Here is a 26360-nt window from a genome sequence, read left to right on the forward strand (position 1 = left end):
CGGAGACTAGAAACAAAAATATATTTCCTCCAACACTAAGCAAAGTTCAAACAGAGAAGAAATGAATATCCTCAAATCTGACACAGTTTCGCCCTTGTACCCAGTCTCTCCCCTCCATGCCCCCATCACCCCTCACTTCTCCCAACTTCTTAATCGTCCCTTCACATGCTCATATCCCTGTCCAACATTCCTGACACCCCCCACTCCACATTCTCTTCCCCATGCTCCCTCTCTCTGCTGTTCAACTCTTTCTTCCCTTCCCCCTTCCCTACCAAGAATACCTCTGAACACCTCCTTCCTGCCCAGCATTCCCACTCCCTGCTCCCCTCACCCCCAACGCAGCTGCCCCACACTTCCATTTCTCTTCTCTGCTCAGCAACCCCCAACCCCTCTCTCCTTCACCTCTCCCTACCCAGCAACCCCAACCTCCTTTCCCCCACCCCTAACTCCCTATCTTCCCGCCCGATACATTTCCACCTCCTCCTGGCTACCAGCCAGCAGAAAAGACTTCAGTCCAATCCAGAGACTCCTTCCCTCTTTTATCAGCAGCAGGTGAGGGCAAGAAGCATTGAGAGAAGGAAAATGAGGAGGCAGAAGCAGCAGATCTACAGAGCACACATCTTTCTCCCCCTTATGCTCCTGCTTTCACATCCAGACCCCATGCGGTGAAGAGAGCATCAGCAGCCTCATTGCCAAGTCAGGCAGAGGAAGATAAAGTTGGTGTCCTGCCAGGCCTATATGATCAGGAGTTGGTGATATCGCGCTCTGATCTGGGTAAAGGAGGCGGGAACAACCTCCCACTAGCCAGAAAGAGGAGAAGGAAGCAAGAGAGCTTCCTGCCATACCCAATGAAAGAGAAGTCAGTCAACTGCCCAGACTGATGAGGAAAGACCAGTCTTCTGCTGGCTCTGCGACACACCTTCCGGGACTTTGTGACACACTAGTGTGTCCAGACACACCTGTTGAGAACCACTGCACCAGACCATTCTGCACAAAGGTCAGAATGTGAGACACCAGCGCTTGAAGTGGCACAATACCCTCTGAGACAGCATGTCTCAGACACTTTCCACTTCTTAAAACAGGCCAGAAGTGCAAAGCCTCCTGGCCTGCAACAAAGTGGTAAGGACTTCCTCTGCATAGCCTCTCCATTGAAAATAGTTCCACAAGGCAAAGGCTAATCGCATGGTCCAAGAAGACTGGTCCTGGAAAGAACAACTTGGGAAGATGCCAGAGCCTTAGAAGACATCCGTCATCCCCTGACAGATTTACCAAGTCTGCAAACCATGGGAGACACGGTCACGCCAGGACTAGGAAGATTACTCTCCCCTGATGCATCTTGATATACCTCAACACCCTTCCTATTAGTGGTCAAGGAGGAAAGATGTACTGCAGAATCCCACAAAACCACAGGAGTACTAGCGCATACAGTCTCTTCGCTCCGACCTTCCACCTATGACTGAAAAAGCAGTCCACTTTGGCTTTCCACTTTAATGCCATCAAGTCCAGCTGCAGAATGCTCCTTCTGGAGCAAATGAGCACCTTCATCCCATCGCCCGCACCCAGTCTCCGGAGTCCAGCACCTGTGGAATTAGAATGTCTGCCTGAATGTTCTTCATGATGTCAACATGAGACTCTGCCAGCAACACCCAATGTCACCCCAGACAGCAGAAAAGCTCCTGGGCCCCCTCCAAGAGCCCATGAGACTCTTCGTTCCTCTTTGTCAGGAAACCTAATCTACCATAGTTGTACTGTCCAATAGGACTCTTACCACTCGATCGCTCAACTGTAGAAGAAAGAAGAGTAATTTGTTTACGAATTGCCCTCACCAGCAAATGACTGATAGACCACGACACCTCCTCCACTGGCCACTGGCCCTGTGCTACTTGATCCTGCCAAATGACTTCCAGCCTTTCAGACTGGCTCTGATGGGAACTACCACTTATCCTGGGATTTCCAATTGGCTCAAGAAAGCCACGAGGAGAGGCTAACCGTGGATTGTCTCTGCAACGATTGCCATGAGAACTCTTCTACACTGGCTTGGGAGAGGAGTGTTTGCCGAAGAAGCTTCATCTGTGCTAATGCCCAGTAACCTAGCTCTAGCATAGATGCCATGGAACCCAAGCCTTGCAAATAATCCCACACTCTGGGTACTAAAACCACAATAACCGGTGGACTTGTGACTGCAACATCAGCACCACATTCTTCATGGGAAACACTGCCTAGTCTGATATTGAAGCCGGCTCCTAGGTACTCCGGTGACTGGGTCAGATCCAAGTTGCTCTTCCGATTCACCACCAACCCAAGGTCTGTAACACCTGCATGATGCAATGAACAGACACGTGACTTAGATCCTCTGACTTAACCTAAATTAGCCTGTTTACCAAATAAGGGAGTGCTAAAGATGCCTTCCTGTCGTAGTTCTGCGGCCGCTACCACCATCACCTTGGTAAATGTCCGTTGAGTCATCGTCAACCTCAAATTGGAGCCTGGGAAAATTTGAAAATGTACTCCCTGCATCATGAAGGGAATGAATTTGATGCCCCTCTCTAATGGGAACATGTAAAGACGCTTCTGTGAGATCTAGAGAAGCCAGGTACTCTCCTTTGCGAACGGTTGCAATCACCGCGCATAGGATCCCCATTTGGAAACATGGCACTCAGAGCCATATTCACATTCTCCAGACTAGAAAGAGCTAACAGGTCTCTTCCTTCTTTGGGAGCATGAAATAGATGGACTGTCATCCTCTGCCCTGTTCCCCCCTGGGGCACCAGAACCCTTGCCTCCAGGTGTCAGATGATTTAGCGCAGAGCATGCCACCTCTCTGTTGGCATGGAAGGCAGATGGGGAGCTCATGTAAGTCTCGCAGACCAGACGAACAATTCTCAGGTGCAGTTGTCTCTGACTGTGAGGACCCCTTGCAAAAGAAGGGCAACCGCCCTCCACTGACCTTTGCATAAGAGTGGACTAGCTGCACTGCTTTGCATGCTCTTAATCCCTCCGCCATCAGGACCAAAGCTGCCACGGATGGGCTTGACTCTTGACAGAGGGCTTTCAAGCGAGCTTATGCGATCCTTGAAAGAATTGTGGTGTACCAGACCCTCGCTCGGGAAGTCCCCCTTGTTCTCTTTATTATTTATTTTTTGACTTATCCTCAGGCTATCCATGCCCCTTTGATTCACTCCAGTGCAAATCCTGAATTGTGCCAGGAAGTGCACTTGTATCCAGCTCTGCCTCAGAGCACTAGAATGCCATTCATGTGACCTTCCGAAATCCTGAAAGACCCACATCAACCCCAGTGTGTGGTCTGCCTATCAGGTGTCTGCTGCAGGGAATCCACTCCTGGGCCTCTCTTTGCGGGAGCTCCTGTACTCACTCTCTAAATGTCCTGTGAGGGCTCTAGCCTCCAAGTGTCCTTAAAGCAGGAGGAGAAGAGAGATAAGGCCCTTCAGTAGGCTGCCTCAGCACATAGTTGCCCTCTACCTACTTGCCAGAGCATCGTTTCCCCATTGCTCTCGTCTTCGAAAACCTGCTTTCCAAAGCCGAACAAAGGGAACCTCAAGGGAGGAGAAGAGGGGAATGGGGAAGGGAGATCTTAAAACTCCTCAACCACTCACACTGCCTCTTGAAGATTGCAGTCAGACTCTGCAGGCCCAGCGCTCCACTGATCTAACCCCTCAGTGGGCCTTCAGCCCTCAATCTAGGGTACTTGGCACAAACGTGCATATGCCAGAATTTAAAAGGGCCACAATAAAGGAAGACCTTTTTTTTTTCTTTTGTCCTTTTCTGTACCCAGGCGGCCTTAGCCCCTTACACTAGAAATCAACCCAAAAAAACTCCTATGCTTCCCATGCTCACGGGTTGCCTGGTGGGAGGAGAAGAGGAGCTCGCTCAAGACCTCCGCGGCGGGAGGCAACAACAGGGGATCCATTAAATCACCCCTCCCTGCCGATCCTTGCATCATGGGGGCAGTCCAGAAAACAGCGCCGCTCCTGCCTCAGTCTGCCTGATATTCCCGAGCAGCTCGAGGCTGCTGCCTCTGCCTTAACCCGACCATTCACGGTGAGCCAGGCCAATTCAGACGAGCCTCCCTGCCCGTGGTCGCATGCTTAAACCCTGAGGGTTACCTGGCCATATGTGAGCAAAGATGTGGGGAGCCCATGGGAGAAGCACATGGCCCTTTCTGCCTGTGTCCTTATCTGAAAATGAGCTGCTCCCAGGGCTTTACTGGGCTCACTTGATACGGCCCATTCCTTTCCAGTCTTCACAGGCTACAGTGCACGTCCCGCATGATTCAGCCACGGCCATCTTTCCCCCAAGCTCAGCCCCACAAGCAAGAACAGAGAGTGAGTTCTTCACCTTCCTTGCAGAGAAAAAGGTCCCCCAAATGACCCCCACATGGAGGGACACATGTGCCATGCCAGCTCTTGTGATTTTTCAGCCACAGCGGGACAGAGCTGCTTCCTGCAGTGCCACACGTGTCTTTTTTTTCTTTTTTTTTTAAACATGATTTAGAGTGACACTGTACCCAAAATAGTCAAAAAAGATACTTCCCTGAAGGAACTTCTGGCACTGGGGAAAACCGGAGCTGCACAGGAGGGAGTCAGCAACACTGACTATCAAACTCACCTGAAGAACCGAATAGAAGCCAAAGAAGGGCCACCGACCCGCTGCTCGCTCTACTCTATCATGGGGATGGTCCTAAGTCAGGGCCTAACATCCCTGGAAGTAAGCTTCATCTCCACAGACTAACTGCAGGTTTTTTGCACCTCTACCATCTGCTGGAGACAGAAATACTGAGGGACTGCAACTATGTTAAGTAGCAATGTCAGTAAAGCTTTTCTTTGGCCTCCATCTGCTAGTAGGCAGGTAAAACCCATGCATCTGGACTGATCTAGGGTATGAACAGGAACAGCCTGATACTACCAGGGCTGGTGTGGAATTAAAAAAGTGTGCAGCAGTATTACAGGCCTCCACAAACATAGGAATCTGTGGAAATGCTGCTCTTGGAGGAGGAATATTAAATAGGAGTTAACCAAGCAAGCGCCAATAATTACATTAGCATCTCAAAGCGGTCTGGAGACGACATAAAACACAAGGCTGAAGTTACCAGAACACTCCAAGGTGGCACTCTGCCAAATGGTACGGACCTTCACCATATTTAAGATACATAACTAGACATATTGCTTCTTCTTTTGCCTAAGTGGCAGATCCCTGTCTGCTCTCAGGCACTCTAACAAGTTGCTCCATAGACCCAATGCTCAGAATGATAAATGGACTAGCATTCCATCCTCCTATGAAGTAAGAGCTGGCTGGTCACATGCTCACAGGATGCTCAGTGCTTTCATCACAATCTGTATTCCAGCCCCCTGCATACTGCTCTGGAATTTCTGACATCCTATGGGGGAATGAACTACCAGGACTAGGAGAGGGGAGAAACTCACCTTGATGCACCCTAACGCCACGCATCCTGAAATCCGCATCGATGGCTCTTCATCCTCAAGCTGTTCCAGGAAACACACAAGTGCCTGTGTAAGAAATATACAAATAAGTGGAACTTGATAAAACACCGTATGGGGCTAATTTCCAGCTGTGCCAATGCACCAAACAGAGAGACTAATTCCCAGTAACAGCAGCCCTCCAAGGAACCAGCAAAAGCAAATTCCTCAATAGCATTGCAGTCCGAAGAACTGACTGAGCCCCACATGCACCAATGCTTCATGAGCTGAGAGGAGACATATTCCCAGCCGCATGATACCTGAAGCAGCCGAGCAAAAACAATCCCAATCAAAGCCGCAAGGAGTTTGAGGGGAGACTGATCCCCAGCTTCACCAATGCCCTATAGAGCCAGGCAATGATTCATCCTCAGCTGGAGTGTCCGAACATCTAAGGCAAGCCTAATGCCCAGCTGCACAAATGCCTAGGCATACTAACACCTCAAGGAGCTAAGAAGGACTAATCCCCAGCTGTGACACCACAAGTCAACAAGCTAGAACTAATTCCTAGCTGTATCAATGCCTCAGGGAATCAGGAGAATGAAAATCTAGATACCGGGGGTGGGGGGGGGGGGGCAGGAAACCCTTCACCTAATATAACTTTCCAGCTCCTCTCAATCATTTCCTATGTCCTGGGTCTCATTTTCCCCTACTACTACGTGTCCCCAATCTTAACCCCCTCCCTTATTATTGTTCACTTTTCCATAAAGGTCAGGGGAAGCTAACTTTCAAAAGTCGTTTACCTAGGTAAATTAGCTGGCTGAAAACTGCCCAGCCCTTACCCAGGTAGGACAGGAGAGGGATGTAATACAGACCAAAATCACATACAGTGCGGGCCCAGAGGCAGTGCTGCCATTTGGAACCATTCTCCTGGTCAGCTGGGGCCAGCCATGCTGCAGAGGCAGTGTTCACATCCTCCGGAAGTGGGTTGTGGTCATTGCTCAAGGGTGACACCTACTGGCCAGATTCAGGGCCCATGGGCCCAGTCAAGGATTAATCACTTCAATAACTAGACTTGGGGGAGGGGGAGGGGGGGAATAGGGGGAAAAAGGTAAAATCCCAAGGTAATTGCAAATAAAGGTACTGGTTCCAACTGAGCAGAACAGGAGAAAATTGCCAGGTCAAAAAAAATAAGACAACTTCAGAGGTTGTCTCCGGCATTATGGAATCATACATGACACCATCCCTTTTTCCTTATGACATCACAGTGTTGGCAAGTCACAAGCACGGTGATGTCAGCAGGTGAGGAGGAAGATTCTGGAGCGACTCGTACCCTCTCTCTGAACTTGGGGCTTTCAGAGAAGCTCCGAAGCAGCGAGGCCACGGCTGCAATGACTTTGCTGTTCCCATTGGTGAGCAGCAGGCTCAGGGTCTTCAGTCCTTCTTTCTGTACCCGACTGTCAGGGACTCGCTTGAGGGCCTTCAGCACCACATCCTGGTCATCCGCGTTCAGGTTCTCAATGAAGATCACTTGCAGGGAAGAAAGAGGCAGCAGGAGGGCCAGTTAGTTGGGGACAAAACGACTACTTGGATTCAAAGCCTGCCTACACCAAAGAAAGAGAAGTTGAACTGGATTCCCTGCTCTGGAGGTGCTACCAACGAAGCTTTGAGGGAGAGGCAAGCACAGAAAGGCATTGGTGGACTTAACCTATGAGAGCTATACGGGAAAGAGCTACACCTTGCAGGAGGGCAAAAACAAAACCAAAACAAAGGAAATCTTATTGGACAATACCTTCTTCTGCCAGCTCCATGATGTATGTGTCCAGCGCAGATATGCTGAGAGATTCAAAGTGGCTCCAGTATTGGAAGAGAGTCAGCTGCTCACCAGGCCCGCCTCGCAAGCGCTTAGGAAGCTTCCGGTCCAGGAGCTCTTCTGCCAGTCTCACAAACACTGTCAAGACGCCAGAACAGAATCAGAGCCAGAAGCATAGGGAAGGAGGGCACCGGAACGGAATAGAGAGAGCCACGAAAGTCACACAACGCAACACTACAACAAGAATCATCACAACCAGAACTATGAGAAGCAGAGGAAGGGGCAACGCCGGAACAATCAGAATCGCAGGGTAAGAAAGCAGAACTAGGAACATCAGAAGCAGAAGCGGGAGGGAGAAGGGAGGAACCCAGCAGCAGCAGTGTGATTATAGTGAGATCATGCCTCATCTCCACCTATTTCCGACTCTGTTAACCCTCTAACCTTCCAGCCACTAGCTCATGAATCACAGCAGCATTTTATCTGGCTGAGGGACACAGCTCTTCTCCACCCTCATCCTCGCATTCTAGTATAATAGCAACCTTAGAGTGGCCGGCTGGTGTCACCGTCCAGCAAAGCTGAAGCTTCCCAGTATCCAGCTGTCACCAGGAGGAGCGGGAACTCAAAATGCGAATGCTGTGCCTTCAGGTTTGGAACAGCTGGCTATAGCTTGGGGTTGGAGGCAGGGGTGGCAAAAGAGGAAGAGAAGTCTGTTGGGTCTGCTGTCAAGGAGGACGGATCTTACCCAACTCTGCCAGTCCTTGCTGTCTCTCGTTGATGCGGGTTGCATGCTGGGAGCTGAACCCCTGCAGAAACCTCTCCACAGACGTCGAATAAACATTGGGGGGCTCTATGCAGTGGTTCCAGGTCACCAGGATCCCCTCTTTATGCGTGGAAAACTGCACAACTGACAACAGACGGAGGGCGGAAACAATCAGTTTTATCTTTATTAAACAATTAGAAGTCTGTTCCAGTACCTGCCCGTATGACTCTTCCTCTCCTTACCTTCCTCAGCTGTGTTCCCCATCCCAGATCTCTCCTCCATCAGCCGGCACACGATTTCCATAACCTGTGCTTCCTTCATCAACTTGTCCAAAGCGTACATCTCACGGCACCGGAGGGGCCCAAATGTGCCCAGACGCTACAAATCAGAGAAATAAATAAATAATAAAGTATGAGAGCGAGGGGATCCTGTCCCTTTTGACAGAGAAAAGCAAACCTGCCTTTGGGCCCTACGAGATCCCCTGTGAGAGAAAAAAAAAAAAAAAACAACCAACCCTCAAACCACAGGGTATGCTCAAATAGAACAATTTTATATGTCTGGTATGCCCTTATCCGCCATTCCTTGGCAACCCAGGAAAATGTGGAGGGAGTGCATGTCAATGTTGCCAACCACTAGACACACCATGCACATATGGGACAGGTGGAAGGGGAAATTAGTGGGTAAAAAGGATTATTTCCATCTCCCTAATTTATTCCATAAGAAGAATTTTATGCCTGGGTAATCTCTTCTAGCGTTTCCGACGTGGAAATCGTGGTATAACATGCTTAGAGCACACATGGGGAGGGGATAAAATACTATCATTTGTTTCTCTATGAAGAGATTATAAAGGGTCTGCCATGGAATTTTTGGCATATAATCAATTATCCCATTTCTATAAGAATCACAGCCTCACTTCTGTCTTGAGCTTGGGAAAGTCTCTTTGAGGGGTTCTGCTCAGCACCATATATTTCCAAGAAGTTAATTTCTAAAATATATCAATTGCTAAACGCCCGACTTACTATAACCTCACCATTCATCATATCCTGGTCTAATGACCTACCTGTAGACCTTAGTCCAGAAGCTTGGTCAAACATTTAATCTTCAGATTAGTAAAGCTTCAGTATCTTCCAACATAGTAGAGAATGGATATAAGATCCTTTATCTATGGTACTACACGCCTGACAGGCTGCGTAAAATGTTCCCTGGCAATAGTGGCTTGTGTTGGAGGGGGATCAACAAACAAGATAGAGGCCAAATGTCCTTTGTAAATATTTATTGGAGACTAAAAAGTGCCTGACTCAGGCCGAGTTTCGCCACTGTCCACGTGGCTGCCTCAAGAATCTGAACATACATATATTGTTCAGTATACAGGTCTGAACAGCACCAGTCATTTCCTATCAGCTCGAAAGTACTCAGCAGTATAATCTCCACTTATCGTTATACTGCTGAGTACTTTCGAGCTGATAGGAATTGACTGGTGCTGTTCAAACCTGTGTTCCGAATGATATATGTATGTTCAGATTCTTGAGCAAGTCAGCCCCTGAGGCAGCCACTTGGACAGTGGCGAAACTCGGCCTGAGTCGAGCACTTTACGTCTCCACTTCAATAAATATTTACAAAGGACATTTGGCATCTATCTTGTTTGTTGATACCATTAAGGCTTTCATAGATCGCCTCCCTTCTTGTTTTGTGTTGGAGGGGATGCAAGATATTAGGAACCTTTATTCATATGTGGGGGTCAGGGGATTGTAGTGCTCCATTTTGGAAAAAACTGTTTGACTTGATTTCACTTATACTAGATACACCAACTCAGATCACTATGGACATTGCGCTACTGAATAACTTGGAGGGCCATGAAACTATTTTCACGCATCCTATTTGTATTCAAGCTTGTATGGCTACACGGATGGGTTTGCGAATACCTGGAAACAGCCCAAGGGACCACAGTTTCCAGCGGTATTGAGAAGATTGGACTATTTCTGTACGATGTCTAAAATAACTGTGGAAAAACATCACACCCTTCAGTCTTTTCATCGAACCTGGGATGTCTATTTACAATGACGAAACGCCGAAGATCATTAAGGTTGCATTGACTATGGAGGGGCGTCCATCAGGATTTTAAGAATGCAATGGATAGTATAGTTGCATATGGGACGATCTGTAATATGAACCTTTATGTAGGGGGGGTTGCATAGCATCAAAATCTGAGCTGGGACTTCTGCAGTTTTTATAAGACTATACCAGATGATTTAGTTTGGTTGGCTGGTGAGAACAGGTGGGAGGGATTTGACTAGGGGACAAAACATGTAACTTTTGGTGATATTTTTTCTTACCAATTTGTTCTCTCTGTAATGTTTGTTACTCACCAATAAAAATGTAAAAAAAAAAAACAAATAAAAACCCCACAACCCACCAGGTATGATTAACCTGGATTTCCTAGTAAAAGAGCACCATGACTCCCAATGATTACAGAACCAGGTGCACATTTAAATGGAGCACCCAGCCCAGCACTTAATTCATAAGAACATAAGAATTGCCATACTGGGTCAGTCCGAGGCTCCATCAAGCCCAATATCCTACTTCAAACAGTGGCCAATCCAAGTCACAAGTACTTAGCAGGATCCCAAAAGGTTGTTAGATACCATGCTATCATCACCAGTGATAAGTAATGGCTATTCCTCAAGTCTAGTTGGTTAGAAATTTATGGACTTCTCCTCTAGGAACTTGACTAAACCTTTTTTAAACCTAAGGTAACTGCCTTAATCACATCCTCCGACAATAAATTCCAGAGCTTAATTGTGCACTGAGTGAAAAAGAATATTCTGTTTTAAAATGTGCTACCTAATAACTTCAGGGAGCATTCCCTAGTCCTTGTTTTGAAAGAGTAAATAACCAATTTACATTTATCCTTTCTATTCCACATAGGGAAAATTAACCCGCACTATAGTTACATGATGTTTGGTTCCATATTAAGCATTATCTCCCAGGAAAAGGATCTGGGCATCGTAGCGGACATACTTTGAAATCCTCAGCTCAGTGTGCGGTGGTGGTCAAAAAAGCAAACACAATATTGGGAATTATTAGGAAAGAAATGGAGAATAAAACAGAGAATGTCATACCTTTTTAATGCGCCATGGTGAGACTTCACCTAGAATACTGTGTGCAATTCTGGTTGCCACAACTCAAAGATATTGTTGCATTAGAAAAGGTAAGAGAAGGGTGACCAAAATGATAAAGGAGATGGAATGATTCCCATATGAGGAAAGGCTATAGAGATTAGGACTGTTTAGCTTGGAGAAGAGATGGCTGAGGGGAGATATGATAGAGGTCTATAAAATCGTGGACATAAGAATTTGCCTTTCTGGGTCTGGGCGAGGGTCTATCAAGCCTAGCATCCTGTTTGCAATAGTGGCCATCCAGGTTTCCTGGCAAGTACCCAAACATTAAATAGATCCCATGCTACTGATGCCAGTAATAAGTATCGGCTATTCCCAAGTCAACTTGATTAATAGCAGTTTATGAACTCCTTCAGGAACTTATCCAAATCTTTTTTTAAACCCAGCTCACTGAATGCTTTAACCACATCCTCTGGTAATGAATTCCACAGCTTAATTGTGTGTTGAGTGAAAGAGTTCTCTCTGATTTGTTTTAAATATGCTACTTGCTAACTTAATGGAGTGCCCCCTAGTCCTTCATTATCTGAAAGAATAAATAACCGATTCGCATTTACCTGTTAGAGATCTATAAAATCATGAAAGGACTGGATCATATCCCTCCTCAGCTGTGTCTTCTCCAAGCTGAACAACCCTAACTTCTTTATCCTTTCTTCATAGGGGAGCCATTCCATGCCCTTTATCATTTTGGTTGCCCTTCTCTGTACCTTCTCCAATGCAACTATATCTTTTTGGAGATGAGGCAACCACAATTGCACACAGTATTCAAGGTGCGGTCTTCACCATGGAGCAATACAGAGGCATGATGACATTCCCTGTTTTATTCACCATTCCCTTCCTAATAATTCCTAACATTGTTTGTTTTTTTTGAATGCTAAAATAGACCCTCTTTCAAAAACTGAAAAAAGGATCCACCTGAAGAAAATAGGTAAAAGCATAAGCATTGTCAAGTTAAATATAAAACAATGATAAGGTAGGATAAGAGAGAATTTGAAAAGAAGCTGGCCTTCCATCTTTTTTAATAAATGGAATACATTTGAACTGGGCTTACAAGAAATTATTTTTAAACAATAACCATGCCTGATGTAAACTTTTAACCTCTGTATCTGCACCGTTCAGTTTTTTTCTAACTATTCTCCTCATTTTATTAAAAGTCTCCCTTTTGAAAGTTTAATGCTAGAGCTGTAGATTTACTCAGTGTCCCCTTTCCAAATCATTAAGTCAAATTTGATGGCTCTATGATCAGCTCCACCATTACCACCTCTCACACCAAATCCTGCATTCCACTAAGAATTAGGTCTAAAATGGCTCTTCATCTCTTCCCGGACCAGCTACTCCATTAAGCAGTCATTTATTTAGTCTAGAAACTTTACTTGCCTCGCATGTCTTGATGTGACACTTACCCAGTCAATACTGGCATACTTGAAATCTCCCATTATTACTGGGCTGCCAAATTTGTTAGCTTCCTTAACTTCTTTAGCATTTCATCATTCATCTGTTCATTTTGTCCAGGTGGACGATAGTATACTCCCACTGCTATACTTTTCTTCATCACACATGGAATTTCCGCCCATAAGGATTCTATGCATTTAGTCTCCTGCAGGATATCTTGTTGATTTCTATGCCATCCCTAACAAAAGTGCCACCCCGCCCCCCAAGTTGATCAACCCTATCATTGCGATATAATTGGTACCCTGAGATAGCATGTCACAGACTGGAACAGTTCTCAGGCATGATGTGACATTTGCTTGTTTCATGTGCATCTAGTCTCAGCTAGTGTAAAGCTGAAGCCAAAATGCATAAAGGACCTGCTGCTCTGCAGATCACGAAAGGATTAGTCAAGGGGTGTGTGCGCTTAGAATCTAGGAGGCAGTGGCCAGTAAAAACAGGGCTGAGAGGGTAACATGTGGGATGTAGTTTAACTGCCTGTAAGTGGAAACACAGCTTTTATAGGGGTCATTTTCAAATAGGATCTATGCACATAAATAGCGCAGAGGCGTTCCAGGAGGCAGAAGTGCATTATTTTTCATTAAAAAATAAAACTAAAAACTAAAAAACATGTGCGCAAGATACTGTGCACAAGTTATGCCCTGCTTGGAGCAGGTGTTACTTTGTGCACGTGCTCCTCCAATTACCCAAGGAGTCTCAAAGGAAATGTATGCATGCGAGTTGGCTTGAAAATACTCTGTAAAGTCTGCGTGTACAATGCAGACACAAACTTTGCTGCTATGCGAGCTGTCTGAAAAAGTTCCCCCTTCCAAAGTACAGCCTCCAGTTTCTTGTGGCATCTTAGAAGCAGATTATGTGACACCTAATGCGGGTTGCGTAAAGTTAGTATAGTTTTGCATATTAAGGAGGCAATTTCCAAATCTGCCCGTATAGATGCAAAATATGATCTGGGAGATCAAATGCAAACTGAGCACAATTTTCCTTTGAAAATTGCCCTAGGAAAATATTTCCCACCCCCACCACCACTATCTGAGCAGAATGAGATGCTGAGAGAGTTAGGATCAGGGAGCTAAGCTATGAACCAGTAAAATGAAATCCCAGTACTTTCGCTTGGAAATTTGGAGCAAATGGCGTAGACAGAAAGCACCCACAGACTTTGTTCCAATGCAGGCATTCCACTAGGTCTGTAAGATGCAGAGGATACTGTGATATCAGAGTATAAAACATACTGAAATAACAGAGCGCTGAGTTGGTGGTGGGGCGTTACTCTATGTTAATGAAGGCACAGAGTCAGGTAAGGTTAAAATGTTCTGCAGGAAACAAACTGGACTCAGGGACCTTTATGGACAGAAATGCCACCTGAGACAGGGAAGGAGTATGGTGGTGGTGAAAGACTGACATGAAAATACCACTGGACAGATTGTTAAAGGCAAAGACTTCAATTTCTCTCATATGGATTAGGTGAACGTCTCATCAGGACATGCTAGGGAGTTTTAAGTAGATAGATGCCATAAATGACTGTTTCATGCAACAGTGGTCCTGGGACAGATAAGAGGGGGAGCGATTTTAGATCTAGTTCTCGATGGAGCACAGGACCTAGTGCAAAGGAGAGGAATGGTAGAGTTACTTGGCCATAGCTATCATAACACAATCAAATGTGACAACCACTGGAGGGAGAATAATAAATAAAACCCTACTTTAGTAGCATTTAATTAAAAAAAAATGTCCTCATATTATAGTCTTTTTTTTTTTTTTTAAGAAGGAAAGTAAAAGGAGCGGAAGCAATATCTGTAAGTGTGTATGAAGCATGGAGTTTGTTGAAATGCATCATTTTTAAAGCCCAGGTAAAATGTATTCCCCTAAACATTCTGGGGGAATAAACGGACATTGCAGACTTCCAAACATTCAGTATTGCCAGATATGAAACATCTGGGTGTCTCAGCCAACAAGACCACCCCCACTTTGCTACGCACTCACCAGCAGCAGCTTGTTGCAGTTAATAAGATGGATGACTAGCGCCCTATCAAGAAACTCGTTTCCAGTGCTCAGTGGGTCGGAGCTCCCTTCGGAACCACTGCAGACACCAGCATCCTCAGCAACGGCCTCACCAGCAGCAGCTGCCAGGGCTCCAGGACGGGTGCTGCTTCCGTTTCTGCCAGGGAAAGAAATGAGAGATGTAAATCTACTGACAGGAAATGGGGCATCTCAAGTCGTGTCAGGAGAGATCCGTGAGCCTGATCAGGACTGAAGGAAACCAGACAGGCTGTCCCTCCGAAAGAATACAGACACCGGAGGCCGTCCAGAAAAGGTGGACCAGATTGGTACAGTGTCTGCACCAAAAATCCTATGAGATGATATTTAAGCACCTAAATATATATATGAAACTTAGAAGCAAGGAGATAAATAGGATACATTCAAATACTAAGGTATAAATAATGCACAAGAAGGAAACATTTTTTTCCAGAGGAAAAACTGCTCCGGGACAAGAGGTTACAGCAAGAGATTCAAGCAGGCTCAGGAATAACATTAAAGAATATAATTTTTCAAGGAAAGACCGGGATATAGATGGAAAGGCCTCCCCCACAGGAGGTGGTGGAGGCACAAACAGTAAGAGAAGTGAAGAAGACATGGATGAGCACAAAAGGTTCCTGAGACATGAAGAGAAAGCCAAAGATCAACTGGGGTCTATGACAATACAATAGGAAACAAACTGGACAGACTCAATGGGCCGTTTATTCTTCATCTGCAGTTCAATTTTATGTTTAGCCATAGCTCTCCACATCAAAAGAAAAACACTTTGTAAACAGAAAAAACAAAGCAACATCCTAAAGAAAGCAGATTCAGGCCAAAAACATTCCTTAATGCTCTGTTTTCACAAAAGGCTAGGAATACAGAGCCAAGACCCACCAACTCATCTTACTCAATCCCGGAATCCCAGGAGTGATGACCACCTTCGAGGTCTGATAACTGCATGCTGGAAAGAAGGCCTCCAGTTCCAAAGAGTCTTCGTTTCTCCATGCTGCATACATCTGGGGCAGCCAGCTCTCGTCCTCATTTATCATACATCTTTACCATACCAGACTAAACAGATGAGAAATATCCGCATGCACCTTAATTAACCTGAAACCATGACCTGTCCTTTGCACCAACTGGACCCGTTTCTTCTTGGTTACTCCAAATCATGGAAGTTCCTGACACTGGCCACCAGATGGTGCTGCTCTAATACTGGCACCAATATTCTCAAACTGTAGGTCCCAATGTTGAGTTAAAGTGAACTCAGTGGATCCACTGCAAAATGGAACTAATTCCGAGTAGCTTTAAAAAATTATGAAGTCAGAAAATGTTTGTAACCTGTTAATTTTCTTTTTATTAACAGTGCAAGTCAGGAAAGATAGGTATATTTTGAGCATAAGACTTGCCATGCTGCGTCAGACCATTGTCCATTAAGCCCAGCATCCTCTCTCAGACAATGGTCAATTCAGGTCGCAAGTAGCTGGCAGAACCCAAAAAGCAGATCTAATTCCTTTTACTCACTCCCATGAACTTTAAGGCCACCTGGCTAATGTTTTATGGACTTTGCCTCCAGGAACTTGGCCAAATCTTTTTTAAACCCTGCTGTGCTAGTTGACTTGACCACATCATCTGGCCACAGATTCCACAGCTTGATAATGTGCAGAGAGAAGAAGTACTTTCTATGATTAGTTTTGAATCTACTAGTAGTTAAGTTTCATGGAGCATCCCCTTGTTTTAGTATTATTTGAAGGAGTGTCCGCACTCGACGCAGAGTCAGGCGCATGGAGCACAAGCAAAACACGACACAGGAGCATCCACACCTTGGGACACAGAAGTTGCACTCGACTCCATGCAGCGCAGACACAAGTCAAATGGAGACTCCAAGCGAAGCAAGGCTGCTACAAAAGACGCTCTCAAGGTTTCTTAAGCCTCCAAGGGAGGATTCCACGCATGTGATGCAAGAGCTACGTTTGCTGCCTGCTCAGCAGTCCAGGAACCATCAAAAGTCCAGGGACTGTCGACACCTAGAGTTCCCAAGGGGAGGGCCATCTTGCGACTTAGAAGTCTTGGTGGACGTTGAGCCTATCCTCCAGAAATTTGTGCTCAGACATGGTCCCCATGGGCGAGGTCCCCTTAGACTGTCTCATCGGGGTCTTCACATCATGACCTTCAAGTCTACTCAATCTCAAGTGCCAAATCAGAAACATGGAGAGCCCCACCTTCGGGAGCCATTGTACTTCAGGGATAAGAGAGATGCTGAAGAGCCTTTCAGTGTTAGGCCCCCTTCATTCTTTAATCTGATATATACCGGGAAGCCATACCACAGCCTCGTAAAAGGCCGCATCCTCATCACCATCTGAAGTGGTGATGCGGCCTATTCTGAGATCTCCGAGATGTAGCTCACAGAAGCAATCCAACAAATTTTGGCCATACTGATAGGTTTCTTCTCATCCTGCCACCTGAATGTCAGTCCCCCAAGTTTCACATTCCTCCAACTGAAAGATACAGAGGAACAAATACAGGACTCTCCTAAACCAAGAGAGCAAAGTCCAGGGAGCCCGAGGTTCCCTGAGAGTTCCCCTGTCCAGGTGGAAAAACCGGGCAAGGCAGACTTCCCCCGTTGTTTATCAGTCTCCACCATTATCACAAACCTCTTCTACGGGTCTCCCATCCAATGAACCAGAGGACCCTCCAGAGCATACATCTCCCCCGGAGGACCTCACATATTCAAAGTTTGTGTAAATGATGTGAACTGCATTGAATGTGGAGATTCGGAAAATCCCAGAACCCTGTAAAGAAGTTTTTTGGATCTTAAAGATTTTAGACATCCCTTCCGAACTGGCAGCCCTGCCATCTCACTCAGTGTTGGATTCAGTCCTCCTCAAACCTTGGGAGTCCTCCTCACTCTAATTTGCCAGAAGTTAGAAATGAAAGGCCAGAAAGCTGGACTTTAAATTTCGCTTCAAAAAAATCTCTGTGTTATGGCCCAGTTCACCTGCCACATGCTTCGGTCGTGGTTGAGTTGGCCATGAAGAGAGCAAAAAAGTAGAAACTTCATGCAACCTCCCCTCCAGATAAAGACAATAAGATCCTGGATGACTTTGTAAAGAAAATTTTTCAGAGTTCCATGCTTACCTCACGCATTCAACAGCATCAATTTTATATGGGGTAGTATGTGTATGAATGTTTCCAACAGCTCAAACACTTTGTGCACTCCGACAGGGGTGAGCAAATCACACCTCAACCGCTACAAGACCTGGAGGAAGGAATCAGTCAACTCCTCCGCTCAGTTTGTGAGTCCTTTGAAACAACTTCAAAAACCTCTGCATCCACAATAGCTGCTTGTAGAACCGCTTGGTTGCAAGCAAGCTCAATTAGGTAGGACATACATAATAAATGGGACAAGCTCCGTGAAACAGTAGCACTAATCAAAGAACAAAACATGGCAGTGCAGTCCCTCATTCTAGAAGCGGATCAGCCCACATATATAAACATCAGTTCTCACACTACAAAAGACCTTACTACCAACGGAACTCTATAGACAGTATACCCAATATAGGCCCCCCCCCCCCCCCCCCAGTTATCAACAGCCTCACCCACATCTCCTCAAGCAGTGCAAAGAGGATGTCAGCAAGATTGTAGCCCCCAAAAACCTCTCCAACACACACCACCAAAAAAACAACAGGGTTTTTGAAGATAGCCGAGCCACAGCTGCCAACACTAGTCGGGAGCAGAGTCACCAATTACCTTTCAGCTTGGGCCAAAATAACTTCCGACTGAGGGTTTTAAAAATAATCAAGGCTCCCCCACAGTTGCCTCGACTAGCTCCGCCGATGAGGCACCTCAAGCAAATTCCTCGCTTGAAGCAGGAAGCAAGAAAGTTAGTAGCGCAAAAAGCGATTCAGTGCAATCCACCTTCCTGCAACAAGGGATTCTACTTTCAGTACTTCCTTATCCCCAAATGCATGGGAGATCTGCGTCTGATACTGGATCTCCATCCACTCAACAAAATTCTGAAGAGGGAGAAATTCAAGATAACAGTGCTGAAGGCCATTTTGCCCTTCATACAACGGGGCAATTGGATGTCCTCACTCGATCTGAGGGATGCTTATGCTCCTACCCCAATCCACTGCTCGTGCTGATGCTACTTATGCTTCCAAATAGAAAATGCACATTACCAGTATAAGGTACTTCCCTTTGCGCTTTCTTCTGTCCAGAGTCTCTTCACAAAGTGTTTGGCAGTGGTTACGGCACATCTTCATCGCAAGGGATTGTGGATCTTCCTGAACCTGGAAGACTAGCCGGTTGTTTCACCCAATCCACTGGATCTTCAAAAAGGACCTTCACGTCACCATACAATGCCTAGAAGGCCTAGGTTTCCTCATCAATTATGAGAAGTCTGTCTTCCAGCCAACGCAAACCCTACAATTTATAGGAGAAAAGATAAACTCCATTCGGGGGACAGCATTCCTTCCCAAGGACAGAATCAAACACCTGCGACTTCAGATGTTACACTTCAAAAAGAAAACCAGGACAGCAACACGCATACTATTAAAACTGCTAGGCCAAATGGCAGCAGCTATTCATGTGGTAACCCTGACCCAGCTGTATATGAGAAGGTTACAATGGGGTTTAAAAAGGCAATGTCTTAAGGGTCTCAACGTCTCTCCGCCAAGCTTTGAGTCACAGCTTCAATGAAAAGATAACATGATGGTTGAAACCAAAAATCTTAACAGAGGGAACACCTCTGTGATCATCCCCTCACCAGCTAATTCTCACCACGAACACCTTCACCACACCTTCACTATCAAAACTCAGGGGTTGTAATCAATCATAGGAGCCTCGTATCAGATCAACCTCCTGGAACTCAGAACAATTCACAGTGTCTTAATAGTATTCGAACACATCCTGATGGAGAAAACTGTCATGGTACATATAGACAACCAAGTAGCCATGTTTTACATAAATAAGCAAGGTGGATCATGTTCGTTGAGCCTATGCATGGATGAGACTCTGATATGGGAATGGGCAACTGAGCGAGCCATCTCGTTGCAAGCTACATATCTGCCCAGGATAACAATTGTACAAGACGACAAAGTCAGCAGAGTTTTGCCCACACAAGTGAGCTCTGGACCAATCCATAGCTGACAGCATCTTCATCAAATGGGGCAAACTTACATAGACCTCTTTGCAACTCACTACAATACGAAACTGGAAAGACTTTGCTCTCTATTTCCCAGCCCGAACAGAAAATCAAACGATGCATTTCTCCTCTCGTGTTCAACCAGTCTAGTCTACGCATTTCCACCAATTGCTCTTCTAACACGATCAATGCAGAAATGTTTCCAGGACCAGGTAGAGATGATCCTTATAGCTCCAGCATGGCTGAGGCAATAATGATACACATATCTTGTACAACTGTCAATGCAACTGCCCAGGCCCCTGGGATGCCAAGTAAGCTTCCTGATGCAAGAGGAGGGAACCCTACTACAACCTCTCCTCTCATCACTCCACCTCACAGCTTGGAGGATTGAGTGCCAAGTTTTAGAACAATTGCACCTTCCGAGCTTGATTCAAGAAGTTCCTGTCCTCAAGGAAACAGTCCACTCGCCACAATTACTCCTTCAAGTGGTCCTGTTATGTCCGTTGGTGTCATTCGCAATCTATCGACCCATTTGAGTGCTCTCCAAAACTCCTACTCAATTACCTTTACCATCTGTCCCAGGCAGGTCTACAAACTTCCTCAGTGAGAGTGCATCTGAGTGCAAATGGGTAAATGGGTGCATGGAAATGGATTGTCTATTAGTGTCTCATGTCATAAAGGGCCACCTGCATGTGTCCACCAGTACAGAAACTCCCAATTCTGTGGGACATTAATATAGTGCTGACAGCTCTCATGACCAGCCACTTCGAATCCCTAGCAACAACGGGGCTGAAGTTCCTTACATGGAAAGTTTTATTCCTGGTAGCAATCACATCAGCAAGACGAATTTAGTGAACTGCAGGTCCTGGTCCATTTCTCACCATATCTACAATTCTTCCACAACAAGGTGTTGCTACGTCCACACCCAAAATTTATGCCAAAAGTGGTATCGGCCTTTCATCTGAATGAATCAATCTCCGTACCGATGTACTTCCCAAAACTCCATAATAATGAAAGGGAAAAGACTCTACATATGTTAGATTGCAAGCTGGCCCTTGCATACTACAAAGAAAGAACAAAGGGCCACAGGAAATCCCAGCAGTTATCTCCTTTAACCCCAACAAAATGGGAGTGGCAGTTTCCAAAAGGACTATGGCGAATTGTATCAGTCATTCTATACCACAACTTCCACACTTCTGGCTGGGAAAGTAAAATTACACCAAATAAGGGTGACCGCAGCCTCTCTGGCACATGTAAAGGATGTGCCTATAGCGGACATCTGTAGGGCAACAAAATGGTCCTCAATTCATACCTTCACATCTTATTGTCTAGATAAGCTCTCTGAGTCAGACAGTTCAGTGGGAAGAGCAATGTTAACAACAGTAGGGAAAAACTAGAGCCTGCCAATTAGGTGACCAGGTTGCACATAAGAGTAACACAAGAACTGGTTTGATAGACTGCAGTCTTTCAAAGGGACTTCTAAATCTTCCTCCTGGAAAGCAGCAACCCTCAGCTTGGGACTCCCCAAAACATGAATAATTCACTGGTTTAAATCGATGGAAAAAAGGAAGTTTGCTTACCGTAAATGGTGTTTTTCATAGATAGAGTGAATCAGCCATGCGAAACCACCCACCTCCCTGGTAGACTCTAGGTACTTTAGACGGATGTAGTCCGGGATCTTTGATACTGACTGAAGACTGACAACTGAGGGAACATCCGTACATGGGCAGACCATAAAGCTCTGCTATTTTGAGAAGGTTCTAGGCTGCGCGCCGCTGGAGGACATTGCACCCAAAATAGCATGGCTAATTCACTCTGCTATCTACAGAAAACACCATTTACAGTAAGCAAACTTGCTTTTATAAATAATTGTTTACAATTTTGAATATTATTCGCCACTCGATGGGAAGCCAGAGAATTCTGCTGCATGAATTTTAGCTGGCAAGTGAAAATAGGACCATATTACTCCGGTTCTGTCACCAGGATCCAGTATAAGGTACTTCTAAGAACATAAGAAAATGCCATACTGGGTCGACCAAGGGTCCATCAAGCCCAGCATCCTGTTTCCAACAGTGGCCAATCCAGGCCACAAGAACCTGGCAAGTACCCAAAAACTAAGTCTATTCCATGTTACCGTTGCTAGTAATAGCAGTGGTTATTTTCTAAGTCAACTTAATTAAAAGCATAGTCATAAGATTCTGAAAATCCGGACCCAGTCTGGTTAGGAGCATTATTACGTATGTACATCCCCCAAAGAGAGCTGAGATCAGCAAAGGTTTGCTGGAGGTCCGGCAGTAAGTTGGGCTCATATTGGAGGTAAGAGACAGAGCAGTTTCGATAGCTGGCCCAATAATCTGGAGCTTGATGCCAAAGGCTTTGAGGACTTTTGACTGATGGCAAATCTTTCAAAAAATCCTGGTTATATAAAGAAGCTTTCAAGAGCAAAATGACCTAGGCTGAGTTTAGTATATTCTAAAGATATGATTTAATGCTGTCTTATCTTATGCTAAAATGATGTTTTAAAGTTCATGAATGTTAGAACATAAGAACTTGCCATGCTGGGTCAGACCAAGTGTCCATAAAGCCCAGCATCCTGTTTCCAACAGAGGCCAAACCAGGCCACAAGAACCTGGCAATTACCCAAACACTAAAACGATCCCATGCTACTGATGCAATTAATAGCAGTGGCTATTCCCTAAGTAAACTTGATTAATAGCCATTAATGGACTTCTCCTCCAAGAACTTATCCAAACCTTTTTTGAACCCAGATACACTAACTGCACTAACCACATCCTCTGGCAACAAATTCCAGAGCTTTAATGTGCATTGAGTGAAAGAATTTTCTCCAATTAGTCTTAAATGTGGTACTTGCTAATCTCCCCATCCATGAAAAATATTCCCTAATCCAATTATGTAGATCTTTATCGATTTTTTTCCATAGCGGGTTGTAATTAAGGGTTTTAATATTATAAACTGTCCCGATCACTTTGTCTGGAGGGGCAGTACAGAAATACTTGTAAATAAATATATAAAGCTGGAGAAATGTGTTGACAAAAGCCCATACCAGCTAGTACACATGCTGCTGAATTCTGCACAATCTGCAGAGGTTTTATATAGAAATATTTGTAGTCTAAGACATAACAGTCAAATACAGAAAGGACTAGGGACTGAAAACCTGAATGAAAATCATCAGATGCAAATAGATGCTTCAGCCATCTAAGCATACGGATCTTAAACACAGCGAGGTCGATATTCAAAAGTCAATTAGATGTAAGTTATCCATCTAAATGGCAAGGTTTAGTATATTCAGTCCCTTATCCAGCTACATTTTAGCCAGATAAATCATTAACTAGCCGGATTTAAAAAAAAAAAAAAAAAAAAAGGCACATTGGTGGCATTTCAGGGAAGAGGTAGGTTATCTGGTTACTTTAGCCAGTTTTGAATTATAACCAGCTAAGGTAGCCAGATACCTTTAGACCTGCTTCAGAGCAAGTCTAAAGTTATCCAGCCACACAACTGGATATCTTTTATTTATTTTTATTTATTTATTTTGTTTTATATACCGGCAACCGTTTGCACATCGTGCCGGTTTACAGATAACTTACAACCAAGGATATATAGGCAAAGCCTTTACATGGAACATCTTCAAAAGATATCCGATTAAGTGGGAAAAAAAAAAAAAAAAAAAGAGGCAGGTTTACAGGCACCGATTAGAATCCCCCACGTCCTCCCTCAACTTAAACTTCATGGTTTGACCCTGCTGCCTCCTCCTCAAACATCCCAAATCAGAATTAAAAAATTATATATATATATATATATATACAGGCCGGCTCCTGCCTTTCCCCAAGATTACAAACTATGGGAAGTGCCCACACCAGAGGATGATGTATAATACAAAAAAAAATGCTGTACATAGTGTTATGTGCACCAGGAGAGAACCAAAGAAACTGGCTGGCACAAAGCACATGAAGGCTGCAGGGTCTTCTACTCAACTTTACGCAAGTTTCATGCAAGAAAGTCATTTTCTACCACTCTGACTGAATAATCCTGCCAATTCCTTCACTCTTCCAGACCCCTTTCACTCAGAATAATGCATTAAAATGGTGACCATTAATCATGGTCACCATTTTAACCCACCAGGGAGTACCATCCACCCCAAAATAGTCCATCAGACTTAAGTACAACTGATCCAAAGCATCTCTTGTCTAGCATGAAATGTCTTCTCGCACTTACAGTTTCCTTCAGCACCACACAGTATATATCAATCTCTTCATGAACACTTTGCTGTGATGAGCATCACACTCTGGCTCTGGCGCAGGCCCAGCCGTTAGCCATTCACCTACCCCAGATCACAGTCTCCCTCTGGATAAAGAGCGAGTGTCAGCATTTGACTGGCTCACCTCTCGCCTTGGCCGCCTTCTTCTTCTGAGCACTCCGACTCTTCTATGTCAGATGTGCTGTTGAGAAAGTCAAAACTCTCCAGGGCGTGCTCCACTGTCAGACTGATGCTGGAGGCGCGGCTCCGGAAGACACCCTGCTTCTGCTGTGCGGAAGAAGCAGACCAAGGCAGACAGACAAAGACACACACAGATTTAGACTGCTAACTCACTAGGGAACGGTAGGATGCATTATTCTGATTAAACGACATTTTATGTTGCATTAATATATGCATTAATTAATATATTTTACATATTTGTTTTTGATTTACACATTTTATTTATGCTGATATTGTAATTGCATATTTGAATTGTAACTGTTTGTTATAATTCAAATACACAATTCTCTCTCTAGGGGAGGGGCACAATAATAACAAGATTATATATTTTGACCACAAATATTTGTGATGACAATTTTAAACGCATCTGCTAAACTGTTTCACCTCCCTCCTCCAGATGTTTTACTTATCCCGAGGACTTCTTTCAGATACATCATCTCCTGTCTTCCTAAGAGCTGTTGCTAAATGTTACTTCTCTCTCTCCCCCTCCCCTCTTACCAGGAGAATCTCCTCCAGATGTTTCACCTCCCGCTCCAGCGTCTGTAGTTCTGGGAACTGCCCTCGGTAATCATCCAGAGATGAGTTCAAGGAGTTGATGGCCTCCTCCAGGCCGGTGTCCACAGGTCTCACTTTCAAAACTGCTAGAGGAGGTACCACATGTGCAAAATCCACCACTGGTGCAGTTAGTGTCCCTTCAGACAATGGATCCAACACCAATGGTATTACAGGGGAGGCTGTTCCCTCCTTGTCCTGGTTTCTCTCCAAAGTGGCCCCCTCAGGTTCTATTAACTCTGAAACCTCCAGTTTAGAGGCTATGCTATGTGCCTCTGGCTCCGTGCTTAGTGTTTGAGAGTTCTCCAGAATCTTCTGGGTCTCTGTCTTAGAGTCTAAAGCTGTAAGATTAGAGTCTGTCTCCTGAGGCATTTGAGGCTCTACAGTACTTGGCAAAATTTCTAAAAAGTGGAGTTCCTGAGAGACTTCTGCCACTTCAGGGGTAGTGCCATCCACAGGCTGGGCACAGGCAGGAGTGTCCATGGCTTTCACCTCTCTGGAGTCCAAGATAGCAGCGTCAATGCTGACCTCACTGATATGACTAAGGGTCCTTGAGTAGGGCACATGCCCATTGGCTATTACTTCTTTCGCAAGCTCACTCCTCTCCTGCCGCCGCAACATTTCCTCCTGTCCCTCCTGGCTGGGAAGCTCAGTGCCTGTGGCCAATGTCTCCTCTCGTTGGGTAAATGCTATTTCTATGGCAGGTGGCGTGGCCTGGACCTCAGGCTGCACAATAGCTTTCTGTGAGTGGCGTACGGCAGAGGAGAGCTGGGGGCTGGAGGAGTCGTCAGAAGACTCAGAAGAGATGGACCAGGCTGCACCATTCTCCAAGTCATCCTGACGCCGGAGCATGTTCTGGGGGATAAGAGTGAAGCTAGTCAGGATTTTCAGAACCAACCACAGCCCCCGTGCAACCAAACACATACACCCACCATGCTCAAAGAGAACCAAGGATGGATCAACCACAACACCCACTGTGCCCTCAGAACCATAGCATAGCTCAAACAGTGTCTACCCAGACCCTCAAAAAGAACTTACTGCTCCTTTAATACTGGCTCTTTTGTGAGTCTGGTGTTGTGGGGGTGAGAGAGTGAGCATCTCTTGCTTGTCTGGTTTCTGTTGAGCTTCCTTCTATTTTTTGTTCTCTCTCTCTGATTGTTTTCCTGTAGCTATTATCTATGGGGATTTAGTTGGTTGCATTATTCTGCTGTAATGACATTTTAAGCTGCATTAATATCTGATTTAATTAGTATATTTTACATATTTGTTTTTGATTTAAACTTCTGTTTTATTTATGCTGATAATGTAACTGTGTATTTGAATTTTAACTGTTTGTTTAATGCACTGTTAGCTGTTTTGAGCAATCTGAATGGAAGGACAGTGTACAAAACTAAAGAGAATAGAACTCATGGATCATTCCCAGCTCCGTGCACCTCATTCCAAGTGGAGATTTGGACCCCAGCACACAAGGTGAAGATCAGACCTACCTGCTTAACTGCAACGTTTTAGATAAAGACATGCAAACTTACT

At 45.1% G+C, this 26360-nt stretch overlaps 1 protein-coding gene across 8 annotated transcripts in view; it reads right to left on the reverse strand.

Moving 5' to 3' along the window:
* RIPOR1 (RHO family interacting cell polarization regulator 1) overlaps positions 1-26360 on the reverse strand; it is a 345200-nt gene that overhangs the window by 51243 nt on the left and 267597 nt on the right. For 7 of the 8 annotated variants that reach the window (XM_029608847.1, XM_029608846.1, XM_029608848.1 and 4 more), the window contains exons 13-20: positions 24777-25685; positions 24184-24326; positions 14605-14779; positions 8248-8383; positions 7988-8149; positions 7225-7383; positions 6766-6962; positions 5442-5525 (exon numbers count right to left, since the gene is read on the reverse strand). In XM_029608847.1, the coding sequence (XP_029464707.1) occupies positions 5442-5525; positions 6766-6962; positions 7225-7383; positions 7988-8149; positions 8248-8383; positions 14605-14779; positions 24184-24326; positions 24777-25685 (1965 nt within the window). The remainder of the gene's footprint in view (positions 1-5441; positions 5526-6765; positions 6963-7224; positions 7384-7987; positions 8150-8247; positions 8384-14604; positions 14780-24183; positions 24327-24776; positions 25686-26360) is intronic. The other variant, XM_029608845.1, reaches the window with a different exon arrangement.

Source organism: Rhinatrema bivittatum, chromosome 7 (assembly GCF_901001135.1).
Source record: "Rhinatrema bivittatum chromosome 7, aRhiBiv1.1, whole genome shotgun sequence".
Classification (NCBI taxonomy): Eukaryota; Metazoa; Chordata; class Amphibia; order Gymnophiona; family Rhinatrematidae; genus Rhinatrema; species Rhinatrema bivittatum.